The sequence below is a fragment of the Leptinotarsa decemlineata genome, unplaced genomic scaffold (genome assembly GCF_025532065.1).
Source record: "Leptinotarsa decemlineata unplaced genomic scaffold, Ldec_3_MD MMD2_P_RNA_scaffold_7, whole genome shotgun sequence".
Classification (NCBI taxonomy): Eukaryota; Metazoa; Arthropoda; class Insecta; order Coleoptera; family Chrysomelidae; genus Leptinotarsa; species Leptinotarsa decemlineata.
Window position 1 is genome coordinate 3568765 of NW_027412534.1, and position 22431 is coordinate 3591195.

General features: G+C 35.5%; 2 protein-coding genes and 1 long non-coding RNA gene across 4 annotated transcripts; all 3 read left to right on the forward strand.

Annotated features, from left to right (window-relative positions):
* The first annotated feature begins 9328 nt into the window (after positions 1-9328).
* LOC141480301 (uncharacterized) lies at positions 9329-14035 on the forward strand. Of its 2 annotated transcripts, XR_012464256.1 has the most exons (4): positions 9329-12462; positions 12518-12601; positions 12651-12746; positions 12798-14035. It is a non-coding gene; the product is annotated as an uncharacterized lncRNA (long non-coding RNA). The 2 variants fall into 2 exon arrangements; XR_012464255.1 differs by having other exon boundaries at positions 12651-14035.
* Positions 14036-15816: 1781 nt separating this feature from the next.
* On the forward strand, positions 15817-17784 carry LOC141480252 (EPM2A-interacting protein 1-like). Its single transcript, XM_074170125.1, has 2 exons — positions 15817-16252; positions 17201-17784. The coding sequence occupies exons 1-2, from the start codon at positions 15817-15819 to the stop codon at positions 17782-17784; spliced, it is 1020 nt and encodes a 339-aa protein (XP_074026226.1).
* Positions 17785-20201: 2417 nt separating this feature from the next.
* Positions 20202-22038, forward strand: LOC141480253 (uncharacterized). Its single transcript, XM_074170126.1, has 3 exons — positions 20202-20718; positions 20811-20939; positions 21002-22038. Exons 1-3 carry the CDS (start codon positions 20655-20657, stop codon positions 22036-22038), a joined length of 1230 nt encoding a protein of 409 aa, XP_074026227.1. The 5' UTR covers positions 20202-20654.
* Positions 22039-22431: the final 393 nt, after the last annotated feature.

The window sequence follows — 22431 nt, forward strand, 5'->3', positions numbered from 1 at the left end:
ATCACCTTGAAAGTGCTCCATCATGTCGTTTTGTTTGATTTACAAAGTTTTGTTTGATTTACAAAGTTTTGTTGTGCGAATGAACCAAATCGGTGATTTCTGTTATTTTCTTCAGCAAATCTGCTCGAATACTTTCAATATCACTAACACATTGTTGATTGAATTTTTGGTAACACACCACCGCCTAGTTATTGCCTACCATATTTGTTTGTACCATTTGAACAAAATTGGTATTAAGTGATTGAAATTTACTATCGAATCGTTTGTTCACATTCTCCTGTTTTTTAATGTAATTACTCATGTTTGCTACTTTATCATTAACTCGCGTTATTTGTAGTTGGCATTGATCGACTTGCTCTCGCATTTTTGTCAGATTTTCATTCACTTGAACCATTTGTTTTTGATATCGACCACTTTGATTCCATATAGTCACATCAATTTTTTTCTCAACTTCATCTATGTACTCTTTGTTGACTGCATCAGATACGTTCGTAGGTCTCTTCACATTACACAATTTCAAATTATCAAAATCGATGTTGCCATCGGGTGTATGTAGCAAACCTCCACTACTGCCTACAGCTGATGTTGTGGAATGCTTTCGCTTCCTATTGGAGCTACGTCCGAACTTGTCGATAGTCATGATGGAAATGTGACCCACATCGATATGATTCTAGTAATATGTGTTTTTCAACGTGATCAAAGTGTTCAAAAATGTTTGTTTCCACGCATTGAATTTTTGTCATTTTTTCGATACGATAAAGGTGACAAAATGAATGCTCTTTTCGAATCAAATTTTTGTCATTTTTTGGTGCGATTTACGTGTCGTTTTTGCATTATTCATCACATTATATTTTTGGAATAAAATACATGTCATTTTCAGATGATTTATTATTGAATAATGTTTACTTCTCTGAGTTCATTGAATATAGCTGTAATTTCATTGTCATGTGACGTATTTCCAGCATCTTTTGAAGCTATAAGCAGCTTTAATTGATCGCATAACTCGTTCGGATCATCCTAATATACATACTCGAAGGGCTTGTCATTATATATCCAACGATGAGTATCGATGGCGTAAACCCCGAAAATCCCCATTGAAATGATTATGATCTCTTGTGATCTTATCATTGTCTCTAAAAAGTTTTTTACAAATATGACAATTTTCGGTGGCATCATTCAAATTAATGTTTTCATTCGTGGCTATGATATTTTTGATTTTTGATTGAATGAGTAAAGCTTCATCCTCCATTTGTTTTGTGAACCACTCCATACAATCAGGTCCTCGATAACCTTTGAAATGAGATAGAGAACCATCATAGGAACATTTTACATAATAACCTGCGCTATAAGCAACATGTTTTTCATAACGAGATGAATTCAAGTCTTTTTTCTCTTGGAATGGCAAAAGTAATGATTCAAAATCAGCGTATATAACTAATGGAATTTTTTCCTTAAAAACATAATCTTTGAACTGTATAAATTTTTGTTTCGAAAAAGAAATTTTACATTTTACACATTCAACACGGTGTGCATTCACTTTTTGTTGGCTAGTGAAATGATTCAAACAACGATCGCAAAAAAAAGCTTGTGATCATTTTTTGATACTTGAGATGACAATAATCTAGAGAGATCCTTTTTCCAACAGTAATGATATGTAATTTCAGTTTCATCCTCATCAGTTTCCAAAAACCCATATTTTTTTGGTTTCACATGATACTCATTTTGAATCAGTAGTGAATTGACATGCATATCCATTTTATCATTAGTCAAACGAGCTGGTACTACATTAAATTTTGATTTCTTTTTTTTTCCAAAGTGTACACATTAATAGAGATATTGTTGAGCTTTTCAAATCTTGTTATTTTGTTCAACTTCATAGGCATCTCAATATCCTTCAAATTCAAAACTTGTGAGAAATGTGGGTATGAAGAAGTCTTATTTATATTATTTCCAGAATGAATTGGATACAAAGCAGACAATCGACCATGCGAAACAAGCATTGTCATTATTTTTAATATTGATACACGCCATTTTTTTGGCAATTTGATGTGGAAATTCAATGAAAGATGAACCATTTTCTATTTCAAATTTATTGATATTAATTTCTAAATTGACTATACCCCTTAAAGCCCAACCACTATCTCGTTCCTGAAATTCAGATAATTTATTTAAAATTATATCTTTGATATGTTGTTGAAACCAATTTTTCAATTCAGTTCCATGGTCAATAACAACATTTTTTGAATGAAAATATTTGAATTCGCTCATGGATTGATTAATATTATTTTTGATATATTCCCCTCAAAAAACAGAATTTACTTTAACAGGTCCTTTTTTTTCAAAATACGAGTAATTCTATTTTTGAAAAGAAAATATGCAACATCTATGTGTTTCAAATTTATAACTCCAGTTCGTATGCGTCTTGCAAAAGAGGATTGAATATCCTCCCATTTTACCCTTTCACTTCTTTTCTCTTTTAATGATTCACCACCACCACCCACATGTTCATTAAATATTTTTTTGACTAACATTCGAAAGCGTTTCAAGCGAGATAAATTTGTTTGCAATTTCACAAAAGTGCCGTGAGTCACATCTGAATTCAAAATAGCTCTATTGACCAATCTAATATGTTTATTGGCTAATTTAATCCAATGTTCACGTTCTGAAATTGTGGAGGATTTTGAAATTTCAGAAAAAGCCTTTTGAAAAATGTTAATTATACCATCACTAACCACACCCATATCCTCAGTCATGGTCACAAATATCACTTGAACTTAACAATTACTAACCTTTATAATTCAATAATTTCAAATAAAATTTTTTGGGCACTATGTCCTGGAACCATTCCGTATTTCTTAGGTACGAATTTGGATAAATTTTTCTTCATCACTGGTGTGCATCTTTGTGAAAGAAAAACACTTTCCTCCTCCAAATCTATGAGGGTGGTTTCCCCATACTTGCTGTTGACAATTTTCATATCATGTATGATTTGTGGTTCGTCCTTTGGTAACTCCGATAATTTCACAGTTTCTTTCAATTCTGCAAGAGTACAGCCTTTAATTTCAGAAATATCCATCTGTAAAATGAAACTATTTGAACACAAGTCCTTAAATCATGAAAAATCTACTTACATTTTTGTTTCACGATGTTGTTGTTGATGAAAATGTGTTAAAAATTTTTTGGTAACTTCTAAGTCGTTTGTCTTAGTATTTAGCAAGCACAGTGTGACAACGTGCTACGCTGATGATAAACTCTGTGAAAGTGATTCGACTAGGTGAATTTCTGGTACTTATGATATGAATGAAGGCGTGAAAACCACTCCCCTCATGTCACAGGAAGAAACATCCTCTGTGAAAAAACATCAATTGATATCTCAAACCACATTTTTTTTATTCTTATTACTTGAAAAAAATCCAGTTGCGAAAAAAAACCTCAATTGATATAGTAACTTTCTCTGGGAAAAAAACATCAACTGAAATCTCAAACCGAATTTCCATTAAATTTTCTTATTACAGGAAACAACTTCCTGTTTTGAACGCTACAAAATTCTTACATTCAGTTTCACACCCATTTTGATAAACCTTATCAAAAACCTAATTTCTTGTTGACAAAACCGTTATGATCGAAAAATAAATTTTATTGTTCGGTCATTACCACAAAATCCTATTTTATTCATCAACCATGAAATTCTCCTTCTCCCATCCACGCTTCTATCTGCTATTTAAAACATGTTCTTTTACGTTTACAAACAATTGTCAGTTTTTCACTTCAAGTCGAGTGTTTCAAGTGTTTTGAGTAATTGTTGTTGGAATACTGTACATTTATATCGTGCTCTCTTTGGAACGCTCCCGATCAGTTTGGTCGGTGACGATGAAAAACGTATATAGAAAAAGAGAAGAAGAATTAGAGTTAGTAATTATTATTGTTGTATCAAGAAAAGATGGCGAAATAAACGTTATTAGAATTATGAATATATGAGTTTATTAACATGGTAGCAGAGCGTGGTTAACGAAAATAAACGAGAAAATCGATAGAGGAGATTTATTGAAAATCAGTGAATTATCAGAAAAGAAAAAAAAAAAAACTTGGAAGATGACGCCTGACATTACCATACCCGTATTCGATGGAGAAGACTATGGAAATTGGAAGAAACGAATCCTGATGTATTTAAAATTGAAGAAATGTTATGAAATGGCTACCAGGGAAATATCGACTACGGACAAGACAGATGATTGGGAAGAAGGAAATTTGAAAGCAGTTAACTATATCTATAGTGCAATATCAAATAAACAACTGGAATTTGTGAGCAACAACGAAACAGCCTTTGAGATAATGAAGAAATTTGATAGTTTGTATTCCAAGGAATCAACAGCTTTGCAAATAATCTGCAGAAACAAACTCGATAATCTAAGACTGAAAGATTATGGTGATACGGCGACCTTTTTCATTGATTTCGAAAAAACCGTGAACGAGTTGAAGAGTGCAGGTGCAAAAGTAAGTGAGAAAGAAAAATTGAATTACATGTTAAGGATGTTACCAGAATCGTTAAGTTATATTGGAGATTTGGTTGATGTATTAAAAGAAGCAGATCAAACAGTAGAATATGTGAAAAACAAAATCAGTATGATGGATTTAAAAAATAAAACTGAGAATGAAGGGGCGAAGTCCAACGTATTCCATGCAGAGAAAAGGTCGAGTTCCGGGTCGAGCAGAAGTAGAGAAGAGCAGCTGTGTTATGGTTGTGGCAGAGCTGGACATTTTAAAAAGATTGTCACCAAAGGGGCTCATACGGTAGAGGAAGTTGGAGAAGAGGGGATATCCTCAGAACGCCAATAGCAGAGGTACACTCAATCAACGAGGAGGTTACAGCAACGGACAGCGTGGTCGAAGTAACAATCAGTGGTCAAGAGGCGGTCGATATAGCAACCGAGGTCATCAGTCAAGTGGACAAGGTATGAATATGAATAGTTTCGTAACTGAAGTTCAAACCATGGTAGTACAAGGCAAAGAAGAAGAAAATTTAGGTAAAGAAAATCAAACACACATACACTGGTTATTAGATAGTGGTTGCACTGATCATGTAATAAATAATGAAGAATATTTCACTGAGAATATAACTTTGAAACAGCCTGTAAATGTTAAAATAGCGGATGGTAAAGTTCTAAAAGCTACTCAAGTAGGGACTGTAGTTAGCTATTTTACAGTTTATAACAAGTTGGTTCCAATTAAAATGCAAAATGTTTTTCTTGTGAAAGACATGGATCAAAACTTGATTAGTTATGCTAAGATTACTGACAAACACAAAATTATATCTGAAGGAACATTTGCAAAAGTTTTTAACAAAGATAATGAACTAATTGCTATTGCATGTAAAGAAAGTAGTTTGTATAAAATGACAAGTACTATTTGTAAAGGGGAAGTTGAGGTAAACGTTTCAATCAAAGAAAGTATGACAACAAAAGAGAAGTGGCATCGAAAATTGGGTCATGTAAATTTCAACTATTTAACTAAACTCTGTAAACTTCAATTGGTAGATGGGGTGCCAGAGAAATTAGAGCCAGAATTTATGAAGTGTAAAGTTTGTATTGAGAACAAAATGCACAATATCCCTTTTGATAACAATAGAACTAAAGCAAAAGAAATCTTAGGCAAGGCGCGCACTGAAGTGGTCAGCAAGTGCCGTGGCGGTGGCGTGATGACCAAGTGGCACGTGGAATCGGTAAAGTCTATGTAAACAAATGAAGACGCGCGTATCAAAATGGAATAGTGGTGAAGTGGTATTTTGCAGGTGGCGTGATGTCAGTCTGGTGCCACTGAGCTCGGACAAGCTTAATTTTCGAGTGGCAAGCGACTGGTGACGACGTGGATTTGTGAATGAAAATAAAATTATACGAAAACGAAAAAACATGCGAGATGACCATGCATTCAACATACATTTTGTAACCCTTGTAGAGGCATATCCCTGTCTATATGATAATACGCGGGAGGATTATCATATGAGCCATGTGCAAGAGCGGGCTTGGTCCAAAATTGCAAAAGACATAGGGAAAGAAGGTAAGTAATAAAAAATTTGGTTCTTTGAAAAATATATTGGTTATTTTGTGATTCTCCAGTACTCGCATGCCTATTGTTTATAAGTGTTAATACTTTTGTCTTCATTCACAAAATCTTTTTTGACCTTCAAGTGAGCCGTCCACTGTGAAGAAAAAATCACAGAGTTTCGTTCGTGTAGCAATTGCTGGATTGGTAGCTCTTCTTTGATTTGAGAGTCTTGGATCACGCTGTTCTTCATTTTCTACTTCTATGTCATCATCGTTTCCTTTCTTTCCTCGTGGGCGCGAAAATACACCTTCCTCTTTTTTAATAAAATTATGCAATACGCATACTGCTTTAACAATACTGTCCACTGTATTTATATTAAGACCAATTGTTGTGTGTAAAATTCTGAACTTGGATGACATCATTCCGAACGCGCACTCAACTGATTTGCGACCTCTTGATAACCTTCCATTAAACACCCTTCTCCTATTTGTTAAGCCTCTTTTAGGGTAGGGCTTCATCATAGTACACATCAATGGAAAAGCTTCGTCTGCAGCAAAATAAAATGGAAAATTTGTGTCTTGTCCTGGTAATGGAGATGGGTCTGGTAAGTCTAAAGTGCCGTTGGCTAATTTCTTTCCAAAATTACTTTCTTTTAATGCCCTCCCGTCACTGTTTCGGCAATACTCTCCTACATCAATGGCCAAAAAACATCCATCTGCATCTGACACAGCCATCAAAACAATGGAAAAATACCCTTTGTAATTTATAAATTCGGAACCTGACTTTGGTGGACGTTTGATCCTAATGTGTTTACCATCTATACTCCCAGCACAATTTGGCAGGTTCCATAACTCCCAGTATCTTTGAGCCGATTGTACCCATGTTTCTTTGGTAGGGTTAGGAAGATAAGTTGGTTGTAGAACTTCCCAAATTACTTCTGAAGTTCTCGCAATTATTTCCCTAATGGTAGTATGACCTCTCAAAAAATAGTGCCTTTAGATTGCATCCGATTGCGAAATACCTGGAAACAAAGACAATAATTTAGTAATTTGTTTTACCTTACAAGCGCAGCAAGCGGTATGGCATTTACTTTCCAAAATATAAGAAATTGCATTTTTTTTCAATAGTGTCCAAAAAGCTAGGATGATTTGCATTTCCTTATGTATACATATATATATATATATATATATATATATATATATATATATATATATATATATATATATATATATATATATAATATATATGTTAATATTACAGCTACCGTTGCGGACTGCAAGAAAAGGTGAAAGAATCTACGTGGAAGTTACACAAAACATTTAAAGACATACGTGCCATCTGGATCTGGAGCATCAGTAAAACGCCCTTACTATCTCTCGGAGTACATATGTTTTGTTTTACCATTCACAAAGTCACGTCAACCTAAGGGTAATGTTGGCGCACCAAAGGATAATGAAGCGGCAGATATACTTGATGAAGAAATATTTACGGAAGACTTACAGACCGAAGAGCTTGAAAGTGAACAATTAGGAAGTGCAAAGAAAACTGGAACGTATGAAAATAATCAAGGGAGAAATAACGATAGTGATGGTGAACAGTCGATTACTGAAGAAGTCGACCAGAATGTATCAAATGTAAATGTAAAAAACGATTCCCGTGATCCAAAGCAAGGAAAACAAAAGAGAAGTGTATCCAGTTTGTCAGTACTCGGTGTAAAGAAACCTAAAATAATAAAAAATACTCAGAATCAAGTAACTTTGGAAGACGTTAACAAATCTGCATTGGAATATTTCAATAAAAAAAAAGAAGCATCCTATAGACCACCTGCTTTAACTAATGATGACGCCGATGTGCAGTTTTTGTTGAGTTTATTGCCAGACTTGAAAAAAATGACGGACAAGCAGAAAAGAAAATATAAAGTGGGAGTCCTAAATCTTGCCGGTGAAATCTTGGATGAACCTCTTACTTCTGCACCTCTCTTCTCCCCAACTCCTACTTATTCATCGCTTGCTGCAGACAGCATGTCTTCCATCCGTTCATCTGCAGCATGTACTAACTGTACTCCACCTCGATGTGAGACAGCTGATTCACAGCCATCTTATGAAGATATTTCGTTTTCGACAGTACATCAGCTACCTACACAAGATACATTATTACCAAATAGTCAGTATAGTTATCTAAAAACCTCATTATTACCAGATACCTTCTAAGTATGCGTTACAAAATAATGTTTTATAAGTTTGCATTTGGTTAATAAATACTTATTATTTTAAGTGCTTATTATTTATATTTTCTATCGTACTTACCGCAGTGTTACTAGAAGTCTTTCTTCGGGAGACACACAATTTCTGAAGTTTGTAACCTTTTTTTGAATCATAGAGCGTAGTTTTGTCAGCAACTTGCAAAATGTCCCTTTCTTGATTCGGTAGAAAAGTTTAAATTTTTGGTCGTCCAAGTTCAAATCCTTTTTATATACGTTAAAAATTCCAAATTCTTTATTTTTCTGCCATAGGGGATGAACCCAATAGTGTTTTTTCTCCTTCTCCTGATTTTTAGCATTCAGGTTAGCAAGTTGCACAAGTAAAAGAACATCTTCATCCTCTGAGGACGACATGATGAATCGGTGACACCAACGTTGTTTGCCACTACAATGCGCTTTACACCATTTCCATACCACTTCGTTGCTATTTGATCGCCACGCCATATGCTCACCATCCCTATACCGCTCACCATTCCAATACCTCGCTACTACCACACTACTTCAGTGCGCGCCTTGCCTTAGAAATCGTTCATACCGATTTAAATGGACCTCACCCAACTGTAGGTATAAATGGGGAAAGATATTTTCTAACCTTTATTGACGATTACAGTAAGATTGCTCGTGTTTATACTATAAAGTCTAAGGATCAGGTTTATAATTGTTTTGAAGAATACATAAATGATGTTGAAAATTTAACTGGGAAAACTATTAAAATTTTAAGATGTGACAACGGAAAAGAGTATTTAAATGCTAGGGTTTATCAGTTAGCAAGAGAGAAGGGAATTAACCTGAATGCATGTCCACCTTATGTACATGAATTAAACGGTACTGCAGAAAGGTATAACAGAACGATTATGGATATGTCAAGGTGCTTATTAGCTGAAGCTAAAGTGGATAGAAGATTCTGGCCCAAAGTTGTGTGTGCTGCCGCCTATCTTAAAAATAGAACTTTAGCTAATACTATCGAAACAAAAACTCCTTTTGAAATCTTTCTTGGAAAGAAACCTAACGTTAATTATATGGAAGTAAGGTGTTTGTGCGAGTGCCAGAACAGCTAAGAAAATCTAAGTGGGACCGAAAGGCTGACTTAGGAATCTTGATAGGTTATACAGAAGTAGGGTACAAAGTATTGGTGAATAATCGAATCGTAGTTGCTAGGCACGTTAATATTGTGGAACAAGATGTTAACTGTATAGGCTTAAAAGACTCAGATTCTGAAACCGAATATTCTAGTGAATCAGGGAACGAAAGAATTGAGAATGAATTAGGTGATACGAATAATGAAAAAAAACTTGACGATTTAAGGAGGTCAAGTAGACAACGTAAACCACCCGAGAGACTAAATGATTATGTCTGTTGTAACTTCATTTATGTAAATTTCTGTAGCGCTGATAGTCCGGAAAATGTTGAGGAGGCGATGAGTAGTGTAGAAAGTGTAAACTGGAAAGAAGCTATGGATAGAGAGATTGAATGTTTAAACAAAAATAATACATGGAAATTGGTAGACCAGCAAGAAAATAAAAAGGTGCTTGATTTAAAATAGGTATTTACTAAAAAATCAGAAAACATGTATAAAGCAAGATTGGTGGTAAGAGGATTTCAACAAACAGAGATAGTTGATGATATTTATGCCCCGGTTGCCAAGATGCAAACACTAAAACTCTTGTTGTCATACTGCTGTCACAGGGGTTTACTTATAGAACAAATGGATGTAGAAACCGCGTTCTTAAACGGTGAAGTACTGTCAGAGGTTTATGTTAAGCAGCCGAGAGGCTATGAGGATGGTACAGAGAGGGTGTGTAAATTAGATAAAGCTTTATATGGTTTGCGAGAGAGCCCCCGGGCATGGTACGACTGTTTTGACAGATTTCTGAAAGGTATAGGATTTAAAAACTGTGAGTTTGATAATTGCTTGTATGTTTTGATTGATGGAAATGATATCATCTATCTGATTCTGTTTGTCGATGATTTGCTAATTTGCAGTATAAAGAAAAATAAGATAGACAAGATAAAAAATCTTTTGTCTGAACAGTTTAAAATGAAAGATTTAGGAAAAGTTGAAAGCTATCTCGGAATAAAAATAGAATTTAATCATAAAACTAATGTTATGAGCTTAGATCTAAAACACTATATTGAGTCTTTGGCTGGAAAATATAAAATTACGGATTCAAAGTTGTATGATACACCAATAGAAGTAAATTTAAAATTGGAACCAGCTGATGAAATAGGTTATGATATCAGATATAGAAATTTGATAGGCGCTCTTTTGTATATCAGTTCCGGAACTAGACCAGACATTAGTTATAGTGTCAATTACTTAAGCAGGTTTCAAAATTGTTATAATAATACACATTATAAGTATGCGTTGAGAGTTTTAAAATATTTGTATCTCACAAAAAACTTGAAGTTAAACTATTGTAAAAATGAAAAAGTAGAGGTTCTTGATTGCTTTGTGGATGCCGATTAGGCAGGAGATAGCAGATCGTAAGTCTACATCTGGATATGTAATTAGATTATTTGGAAATGTAATATTTTGGAAATCACGGAAACAAACAAGTGTTACAAAATCCTCTACTTTTGCTGAGTATGTTGCATTGTCGGAAGCTGTAACTGAGGTTAAACTTGTAAAGGATTTGGTGGGATTTTTCGACATTAAACTGAAACAACCAATCAGTGTATATGAAGACAACCTGGGTGCTGTCAATATAGCAAAATATGGTAATTTTACGAAAAAATCTAAATATATAGAAATACATTATCATTTTGTGAACGAAAATAAGGTTAAAGGCATTATCGACATTGTTAAAGTGGATTCAGAAGAAAATGTCGCAGACATCCTTACCAAGTCTTTAGGTAAAGCTAAGTTTCTAAAATTTAGAGAAATGATGAATGTAGCTTAGGGTTTAAGTTTATGTTTTATGCGATATAAATGTAAGGAGGCGTGTTGGAATACTGTACATTTATATCGTGCTCTCTTTGGAACGCTCCCGATCAGTTTGGTCGGTGACGATGAAAAACGTATATAGAAAAAGAGAAGAAGAATTAGAGTTAGTAATTATTATTGTTGTATCAAGAAAAGATGGCGAAATGAACGTTATTAGAATTATGAATATATGAGTTTATTAACAATTGTGCATTTTTCAATCACAATATGGTTGACGAAAATACAGAGTACAACGAAGAGGGGGACTACAACATCAGAGGATTTTGGGATTACATTTCCCTAAAAACTAATCGGTACACACCTCCAGCAGATTTCTGGACGTACTTGGAAGAAAAGTATGTATAATGAATTTTTTTATTGTGTTTGTAATTTGAATTTTCAGTAATATCATACTGGATGATATACCAGATGGTGTGGAAATTACAGATGATTTATTGAAACAAAAGCAAACAAGGGACATGAGAAAAAATGATGAAAAAGTTTGGAATTATATCTGTTACAAAATCAGACGGTTTACCCCTCCAAAAAATTTGATAAAATATATATTGGATAAGTATGTATATTCAAGAGAGTGTGCAGTATTTATATTTTGATTTTTTTTGTGATTTAGACTTTTCTGACATGTCAAAGGATATTTGGATACCTGTGGAGGTATTAAATTCAACTAAACCGTTCTATTCCTCCTTAACCAAAAAAAGGAACAAATTCAATCTCAATTTGAACCTTGGTGGGCTGCAGCCACAGCCTTCAACATCCAATGAAACGTGAGATAGATTGAAATTATAATGTTGAGTTTTTTTTAATTTAACATTATCTTTTCATGTTTATTTATTTTTTTTCTTTTTCAAAATGTATAACATATAATACTAGCAATGCTTGTTGATGTTAGTAGATACTACATTTATTTTTTTTTATCATTTCATCTTTTTTTCTTTCTTTTTTCTCGAAGAGGGGCGTGTTACATATTTTACATTTGGTATTCACAATTGAGTTGACAACGTCGCACTTCGGTGGTCGTCCCTAAACCGGTCAATGAATATTGCGAGCCGGCCAGTACTGAATGGCCTACATTGGATGTATATACTGATTGATGCAAAAAGTATTTATTAATACATTAAAGTCAACAAGTGTCCAAACCTTGACGTTATTATTTAACCACTCCGATACAAAACAAAACATAACAGATACCTTCACAACCTTCAACATCCAATGAAAAGTGAGTTGTTTTTTCACATGTTTTCCTGAAAATTTTCATTTTCGAATTATTTCAGCTGTTCAGTGATGTTGACAGAACCACCTTTCAGCCCTCTACGACTTGAGATGGTACCTCCACAGCCTTCAACATCCAATGAAACGTGAGTTTTTTCACATGTTTAAAAAAAAATCATTTTCAAATCATTTCAGTTGTTCAGTGATGTTGACAGAACCACCTTCCAGCTCTCTACGACTGGAGATGATACCCCCACAGCGTCCAATTCTAAACGATCCAACTGATTTGTTGTAAGTTTCCAAAACTTTTTTGCTACCAAATAACTCTTAGAATACTTTCAGCTGTCAAGAGATGATGTGGATGTCCCCAGCTCTACCTACATTACTACCAATCAACACACCTCATTCATCAATAATTTGCAAATATTGTGGGGTGATATTCTGCTTTTGCAAGTGGAGTCTTGAATGGCATCGATCACATCGTCAAGAAGCACATCTCTTGAGATGTTATGAAAAATGATTATATACCCTGATACATAAAATATACATATTTACACAAACTTTTGCTTTTATTTAGTTTCATTGATGGCTTTCCCCTCCCCCTACCATCAAATCATAAAATATGTTTAAAAACTTTCAAATTCAATTTTTTTTTCACTTAATAGTAAAACATGTTGATATCAAGTTATATAATTCTCTCTGCTGTCTTTGAAAATATTCTTTATATCAATCAACCCTATAATGTGAGTGAAGTATTTGTTACGGTTACGGTGGATATAAAAATGAATCTTGGCCCTCAAATTGGGTGAAAATGATTCCATCTACAGTCAATGATGGTCACTTGTTAGTTCTAACTGTTGAAATACCAAAAACTTCAAAATTTTGGAAATTAAGACTCATTTTTAATGATAGAACATTTGCTGATTCACATTGGAGAAATGTTATAAAAAAATCGATTTCTACCACAGACCCATCACCTCTAAAAGTTTGTATTGAATCTGATATGAAAACAATTTCAGGACTGATCTATTTCATCACAAGTGTATCATTCCTACAAATATCCAAATTTTGTCTCAAATATCTACATAAGTAGAAACCACTGATTTCACAATGAAAACGGTCAATATACACGAAGAACATAATGAAATCCATTATATGATTGTTTGGAGGTTTGCCTACCATGAATCGAGAAGAAAATTTTGGGAATATTTGGCAGTTGATCGAATGCGTTTCAGGAGGCGTATTGAAGAATCTGCAAAACTTATTAATCCTATTTTAAATCAAATACATCGAAAAAATATTTATGAATCAAGATTTTTTAATAAATATTTGTAATGTGTTTAATTTTTTTCATTCCAACCTGAGCCACAAATCAATGAGATTGAGAAATTTCCTCTTAGCCTAGGGAAATTGTTATTTTCACGCTTTATTTCAAAACCTGGCAACGTCTCATAAGTCACATCACCGTACAAACCGATGCTATCTCTATCTTTCTCACACTCATATGACTAACCGAACCATCAACGATGGACGTACACACCCTGTATTTGATGTGTTTTCCATCAACACCCTGTATTATTATTATTGCTCTTATGCCCAAATTGGGGATTAATTCGAGAGCCCAAATCGAGATCCAACTCGAGGACCAATTCCAGGACCCAAATCGAGGACCAATTCGATGACTCAAATCGAGGACCAATTCGAGGACCCAAATCAAGGACCAATTCGAGGGCCCCCCCAAATCGAGACGTCCAAGTAGGACCCCCATCACGAAAACCTACACCAAACACCCGTCACAACACCCCCTGTCACTTGTCATTCTTTCCTACACCCACACACGCAAAGACTGCTCTTTGCACCACCACAAACCTCGCTGAGGGGTTGTGTTACTCTTCTACACCACCACCACCACCGGCGAAAATGACCAACGACTTCTTGCTGGACCATCGCCATCCGACTCACCATCCGACTACGCGAAGTCAAAATGACGCCAAACCGGCATTGACATACTACTTCCGTTGCTCGCCGAAATCAAGGATTTAGAACAGGGTTGTCCAACTGGCGGCCCGCGGGCCGCATCCGGCCCGCGAGGCTATTTGTTGTGGCCCACGTAAGATTTTCGAAAAGCATATATTTTCTTTAAATGCTGCCACTGTGAAAAAAGATTTTTTAATTTATATTTCATGGTTTAGCAGTGTTTTTACATCACAAGTACTGTACCGCGTGCCGCTTTGCGGACGTGTAACGAACACAATCGTCCTCCACCACTATGAGAACTGCACTGATTACTGCGCATCACAGTTCACGCAGGCTACACCTCCCACCTCCCACTGCTTACCATCCGTCGCCAGGCACCATCGTGCGACTGACACGTATTCTAGTCGGCTAATCTATTACGTTGCTAGTGAACAGTGCTTGATTAATTCTTTGTTTAGATTCCTCTTATACAATAATGAGTGTAAAACCAATAAAACGGAAAATTGATAGTGAGAACAGAATTTACAAAGAAAGTTGGGAGAGTGATTACTTGATTGCTAACAATAATGGAAAGTTGCAGTGCTTAGTGTGCATGAATGTAGTTTCAGTGCCTAAAGAATATAATGTGAGAAGACATTACACAACAGTGCATGAAAATAAGTATGCTACGTACACAAATGAAAGTCGACGTGCCCTAGTTGCAGATTTGAAGAAAAAGCTTAAACAGCAAACTGGTATGTTCAGTAAAATATTACACTCTCAAACGCATTCTTTGCATGCATCTTATGCCGTGTCGCTTGAGCTGGCAAAGGCAAAAAAACCTTTCACTGATGGCAATTTGATAAAAAAATGTGCTGTTGAAATGGCCAAAGCTTTCGGTGATTCTAAAATGGCGGAGAAATTTGAATCAGTGCCACTTTCACATCAAACCATACAAAGAAGGATTGTTGCTATGGGTGAGAAAGTAGAAAAATCTATGCTTAGCCTGGTTAAGAAAAGTTCATATTTCTCACTTTGTTTGGATGAAAGCACTGATCAAACCGATATTAGTCAGCTGTTAATATTTGTGCGCACTACTTTTGATGATTTTACCAGTAAAGAGGAGTTATTTGATATTTGTCCTCTTTATGGAACAACAAAAGGAAAAGACATCTATGAGGCTGTGAAGAAAACAGTTGACAGAATTGGAGGCTTTGATAAATGTTCAGCCATAGCAACAGATGGGGCCCCATCAATGACAGGTAAAAAAATTGGATTAGTGGGTCTGCTTCGAGAGAATGGTGTCACTTGCCCAACAATTCATTGTATTATACATCAGGGAGCTTTATGTGGAAAATCAGTCAAGGAAGATCAAGTTTTCCAAACCGTGATTAAGATTATAAATATGATTAGAGGTGGAAATCGATCTCTTTTACACAGGCAACTTAAGCAGTTTTTAGTGGAAACAGAGGCTGAGTATGGAGACTTGCTAATGTACAACCATGTAAGGTGGCTGAGTGCAGGAAAGTGCATGGAACGATTTTTTGCCATAAGAAAGGAAATCCCTGCATTCCTCAACAAATACGTTTCATCTGACACAACTGAACTGGAAGAGAAGTTTAAGGATCCAGAATTCTTAAGACAGTTAGCATTTATAACAGATCTGACTAATCATCTTAACAAGTTAAACTTGAGTCTCCAAGGAAGAAACCAGACGGTTTCAGATTTGATCGGAATGATAAACGGATTCCGGAATAAGCTGAACGTGTTTAAACGTGCTTTGGAAAAGAACAACCTGACACACTTCCCTAGCTGTCTGCAAATAGCAGAAGAATTCAACGGTGAGGAAAATATTGAGTTTTCATCCTGCATTTCACAAATTGAACAAGTTATTGATGAATTCAATACAAGATTTGAAGAAATTGAAAGTCTTAAAAGCAGTGTACTACTTTATAATAACCCTCTTGGAGCAACCATTGATGATCAACCACCCAACTTACAGCTTGAGTTATGTGATCTTCAAGCAGACATGTACCTAATCACCAAACAAGAAAAGGGACCTGAATTTTTCAAATTACTGCCAAAGGAGAAATTCCCAAACCTGCGAGATTTTGGACTGAAAATGACGTCAATGTTCGGAAGCACATATACATGTGAAAGTGCCTTTTCCTCCATGAAATACATTAAAAACAAAAACAGAAGCAACCTAACCGATTTTTCCTTACTTCATCTTATGAGACTGTCTACAACTGAACTGGAGGTGGACATTTCCTCATTGGTGGATGAAGCCGATCGACCACAGTCCTCACACTAATTGATACATCTTTTTCGTTGCTTTTGCAATGTTTGTCTTCATTATTAAAAAGTGTTATCAATAAATTTTCCGTTTATCAAAAAATGTATTTGTTGAGCAATAAAAGAAATAATACTCTTTTTTGTTTTAATTATTTTTATACCTCACTTTATTTTGTTATTACTTGTTACAAAATTATTATATGGCCCGCGACAACATCAAAGGTTTTAGTTTTGGCCCTTGAGGCATTGCAAGTTGGACACCCCTGATTTAGAAAACCTGTCCGGCGCAATATCCTACGCACCAAGACAGTTACTCCCATTGTTACGACTTCTACGGACCGGTGTTTGCATCGACAACTAGGTTCATCTTGCTGCTCAAGCGTTAAATGGACTACCAGGCATGGACTGGGAAGAGTTTGAAGGCCCAGCGATACCGCCAGCTCGGCCCGCCAGGATGGCGAGATTATCTCGCTCATCTTACGACTTTTGAGTAGAAGAACAGCAGATAAATGGAGCACCTGTGGTAAGGATCAGATGGTCAGATGGAGAGTACAGAATCTTCAAGCAGATCGATCTTGTTGCTCAAGCGTTAAATGGACTACCAGGCATGGACTGGGAAGAGTTTGAAGGCCCAGCGATACCGCCAGCTCGGCCCGCCAGGATGGCGAAATTATCTCGCGCATCTTACGACTTTTGGGTAGAAGAACAGCAGATAAATGGAGCACCTGTGGTAAGGATCAGATGGTCAGATGGAGAGTACAGAATCTTCAAGCAGATCGTGCAGTCAATGGCTTCTAAGAAAGGTTTTAACGTAACAGTTGACCTATCTATTGGTCAAGGTACACTGGCACAGACCGTCCAGACCATGAATTGGAGCGTAGACAGATCCATCCAGTGGTTCGTAATGACTGACATCTCTGAACACGACCAGAAATTAGGTGCCGCTTTTTCATTCTGCAGCTATGAGGGAAATGAAGTGCAACACTCAAGATTCAAAGGCTCGTTCACAACGTCATACTGGCGTGGAGAGATCACACCGAGAAGAGTGATGAACGCAATAGTGGCCAGCCAAGAGTAGAGACACTACCCAGTGGTCCGATGTATAAATATAGACGTAAAATTCCTATAATTTTTATTGTTTTTATTTTATTTTTATCGTTGTTTTAATGCATTGATGGTTAAAATGGTTCTGAAAGCTACATTTACATTTAAATTTTTGAAGGTTCTGCATTACTGATGTCATATCACTGATGTATGGTAAAGAGGTGAAGACTATTGGAATTGGAGGTGGATTAGTCCCAATTGTGATATTAATTGGTTGTAACGTATTTCTATCCAACTGGTTGTTATTATTAAGTTGAATTTCAATGGATGACGTACTGAATAAGATCTTCTTGGGTAGAGGATCTTGGTAAGAGTTGTCAGTAAATAATTGGAAAAGTATCTTTACGTTTTTTGAATGAAATAAGGGATCAGAAATCCGTAAAATGCAGTTTTTCATTTGTTTGACCATACTCATTTTCGTTGATTGCTTGTGGTATGACCAGTAGTTCAAGAATCTACCAGAACTGATAGGCTTACGGTACCAATCTATGAGGAGGATATTACCAAAGTATCCAGGAACGGAGCCCATTGCTCGTTGTTCTCAGTTTCGATGGTGAACTGTATGTAAGGGTTATAACTATTGAAGATGTCCACAATTTCAGATATTCCATCTAGGGGAAGGGAGATGATAATGTCATCGACATATTTTATGAAACAAAGGTTGAAAGGAAGAACTTGTAAGACCAAGTCTAGCAGGTCATCCATGACATATGCTGCTAAAATGGGGCTAATCTCAGCTAACATTTAAGTACCAAAAGTTTGTTTATAAATTTTACCACTAAATGAGAAATATTTGTTATTTAAAAGGAAAGTTATAAGTTGGAAGAATTTGTCTTTTTGGATATCACAAAACTGACTAATACGTCCCCATTTTTTATCAATAGATCTGAGACAAGCATCTGAATAGACATCGCTGAAAAGAGATACCACATCTAAGCTAGCAATTATATAGTTATCAGGTAATTTCATTTTTCGTAAGTAGAGAAAACATCAAAAGAATCTTTAATAAAATATTGATTTTTGAATTGGTTGGAGAACCAATTGAAGCAATGATGGGTCTGACGGGCAGGATTGGTTTCTGTATTTCAGACAAAGCATGTATTTTAGCAAAGTCCCAGTATAATTAATGACACGATTTTTTGTGACTTCGTCAATCTGATGGACTTCAAACAATTTTTCAATTAATAAAATGAAAGCCTGCTTTAAACCTTCAAAAGTTACCTTATTCAATAATAAAGAAAATAAAGTAAAAAATTATGTCAAAAATAGACAAAAAAATATCCAAAAAATTAAGCAAATAACCGTAACTGAATCTCGAAAATGAAACTCAATATTTGTGACATCGCCGGAAATTACTATAATATACGAGAGTGACAAAATACTCTAGCTTGGCCGAAGATTTCTGACCGCTAAATAACTATGAAGCAATTATTAGGTCCACTCTGTATACAAACTGATTTCAGCTAACGCCTTTCCAAAATTATAAAATTGTTAGTAAACATGTACATTTAACTCACCGCTGCCTTTCCTTATTTTCCTAGTCCTTATTCAAATTTTCGCACTTCACTGCTCGATTTCCGCTCGAACCTTTAATGCTTCTTCATTCCTACGTCAGAATAAAAGACTATCCAAAATCGCGCTAACCCATGTTTTCTTAAAATATTGAAAAAATTGAATAATCAACCTAGGAAAACTATCACCCAAAACAAAATACCGCTCTTGACATAAAAATTATTAAAAACGATGTTTAACCGTACATGTATAAAATCAGACTGAATGCATGAGGTGGGTTCCCAAAGCGATGCTTTCTGGCCGGCTATGCTGTTAAGAGGCTGTCCTTAGAATTGTAGCTGAGTGTCAGCAGAATCCGGGGTCAGTGACAATGTAATTCCTCCCTCCGAAGATGGAAAACAGGGTTTCACGAAGAGAAAAATGTTTCTCGCTGCCTTGGCAAGGGTGGATCTGTACTTCCTTCAGGTGGTTGGTGTCGGACTAACAGGTGCTTGTATACAACAAAGATCAAAAAACAGCATATGCTGGAACTGTCCAAATATAACCTGATGATGGATGAATATGTGTTGTCAAAGGTAATAAGCGGTCGGCCTCTCTGTGGATTTCGTTCAGCTTGTCTAGAGGAACGTCTTGGAGTTTTAGGACTGGTACTGGACTGGGTTGTTGAGGTTTGAGGAAGCATTATGTCTGGTAAAAGTAGGGACTGTTCTCCTATTTCTTTTGCTTGGTTGACATATTTGTCCGTGGGGTTTTGAACTGACATCCAAGAAGTAGGGTAATCAAATGTGCTCCCTTGAGAGTGGTTATGTCCTCAGACATAACCACTGAGAAATAGTCGGGTGACATGTTTGAAGATGCCAATATAGTGGACTTCATGGTTTGGTATACATTTACGAATCAACTTAGGCCATAAATCGTAAGGCAAACGGCAGTAACTGACGATTTGGCACCACAGTGTTATGGTAATAGGCAGTATCTAACTCAATAATACATTACTGCTGTTTACCTACACAGTTACTCCTAAGATAATTTCAAATGTGAATGTAAAAAGCAGTATCTACTTTCTTCATTTGTTACTGCCTTTTACCTCTACTTTTGTATATGTTGTTTGTATTATTTCAAGACACGAGGAAGTATTTTACCAGATACTGCTTTTGTTCTAAACGTCACATGACACGTTTTGTCCTCGCATGAATTTGCGCAGGCTTCAACTTTACTGTGGTAGTTAGTTGCTCTCAGTTTCTTGGCGTGCGTAGACATGCGAGAACTTGCTCGGTACGCCAACTAACATTTTGAAATATACTTTGTGTTTATCAAGAAGTTTCAAATAAAATGTCACGGGGCAAATATTTAGTTTCTTTGGCAACAGATAATCGAACGGAAGTATTAGCTCAAGGTATGTATATTATTGAAATGAAGTAAATAGAATATTTTATTGGATTATTTAGACATGTTCATACAGAAATCCAATATAATTTTATATTTTAGACCTTACAACACCGGACTCAAGAACTTTAGCTAATGAAGTTCAAAACAAAGAAGAAATAGATGAACCTATTATTATTCAAACAACTACTACTGAAGCATTTTCTTATGAGACAGCATCTTATCACAGAGGTAAGCACATGATTTTTTAATGAATGTGATTCAAACTATAAATAATGACTTCGTTATTTCAGAACTTTTACAAACATCGGCTAAAAATGCACAAAACGATGAAGAAATTGGTGAAATTACTGGATACTCTGACGATTCAATTGTTGATCCGAATTATCAACAATCTGAGAGCTCAGAAGATAATACAAGTTGCGAAGCTAATGAACATGAAAACATGAATAATGAAATAATCTGTACCCGAAAAAAGAGAAGACTAAGGAAAAATTCAGAGAGGAGGGAAAGGGATAAGAACAGTAATCAATTAAGGAGCCCATGTGCATGCAAGAAGAGATGTGTGGAAAAAATAAATGAACAGAGAAGAGTAGCCATTTGGAATGAATTCTATAAAATGGATTACAATACAAGAAGATCTTGGGTACATGGTCGAATTGAACAAAAAGGTAAAGCACGTTCAACAACGAAGGTGGAAGTACGGAAGAGAAGTAGATCTTTGATGTATACGTTACCTGATGAAAACGCACATTCTCAGACTATATGCAAAAAATTTTTTTTGAGAACTCTTGGCTATGACGAAAAAAATGATAAATTCATTACAACGGTTTTTAAAAATTTGGCACCGGATAGTATAACCCCAAATAGAGACAGACGAGGATTAGCAGCACCGAAAAATAAGTGTAATCGTGAAATTCTGCAACAACATATTTCATCCTTTCATCCATGTATAAGTCACTACCGAAGAGAACATGCTCCTAACCGTTTGTATCTACCTCACGATATCACAATTAGAAGTATGCATGCTGATTATCTTCAGAAATTTCCGCAAAATAAAATTAGCTATTACACATATCGGAAAGTAGTGTCTGACATGAACATAAGCTTTACAAAATTAGGAAATGAGGAGTGCGACCACTGCATGATGCAGATTCAGCATATTAAATCGCATAATGAGGCAACAGCCACAGTAGTAGAAGTAGACGAAAATCTTAAAAATGCAGAAGGTTCTAATGAATATGAAACAACACACAGAAATAGTACTGGTAAAACTGCTACTACTGATCTGAATCTGTCAGCTCTGGAATCTTCAACTACTAAATTTTGAGCCTCTTGTACAACATGTATGAAATGGTTACAGCATATTGAATTTGCCAAATTAAGAAGAGTAGAGTACAGGAAAGATGTGGCAAGGAAAAAGATAGAAACCGAAGCAGTGAGGAGTGTAGACTTGCAAAAAGTAATAATGCTGCCAAGGATTCCCGCAAGCCAAAAAACATTTTTTACAAGAAGAATTGTAGTTTTTCATCTAACATTTGCATCAATGACAGATGTGAAGAGTAGAGACGTTAAAAAAAATATAGCAGTTTTATGGCATGAAGCTGTGGCTGGTAGGAAGAAAGAAGAAATTGCATCTGCATATTATAAAGCTTTAGTTGAAGAAAGAGATTACCTTAAAGTGATGTATTGGACAGACAACTGCTCTGCGCAAAATAAAAAT

Excerpts from the sequence above, each read along its gene's own strand:
- LOC141480252 (XM_074170125.1), top strand. The coding sequence starts at position 15,817 with ATGATTAGAGGTGGAAATCGATCTCTTTTACACAGGCAACTTAAGCAG. Across the intron at positions 16,253-17,200 it reads AATAGCAGAAGAATTCAACG|AAGAACAGCAGATAAATGGA; the intron begins GTGAGGAAAATA and ends ACTTTTGAGTAG.
- LOC141480253 (XM_074170126.1), top strand. The coding sequence starts at position 20,655 with ATGTCACGGGGCAAATATTTAGTTTCTTTGGCAACAGATAATCGAACG. Across the intron at positions 20,719-20,810 it reads AACGGAAGTATTAGCTCAAG|ACCTTACAACACCGGACTCA; the intron begins GTATGTATATTA and ends TTTATATTTTAG. Across the intron at positions 20,940-21,001 it reads GACAGCATCTTATCACAGAG|AACTTTTACAAACATCGGCT; the intron begins GTAAGCACATGA and ends TCGTTATTTCAG.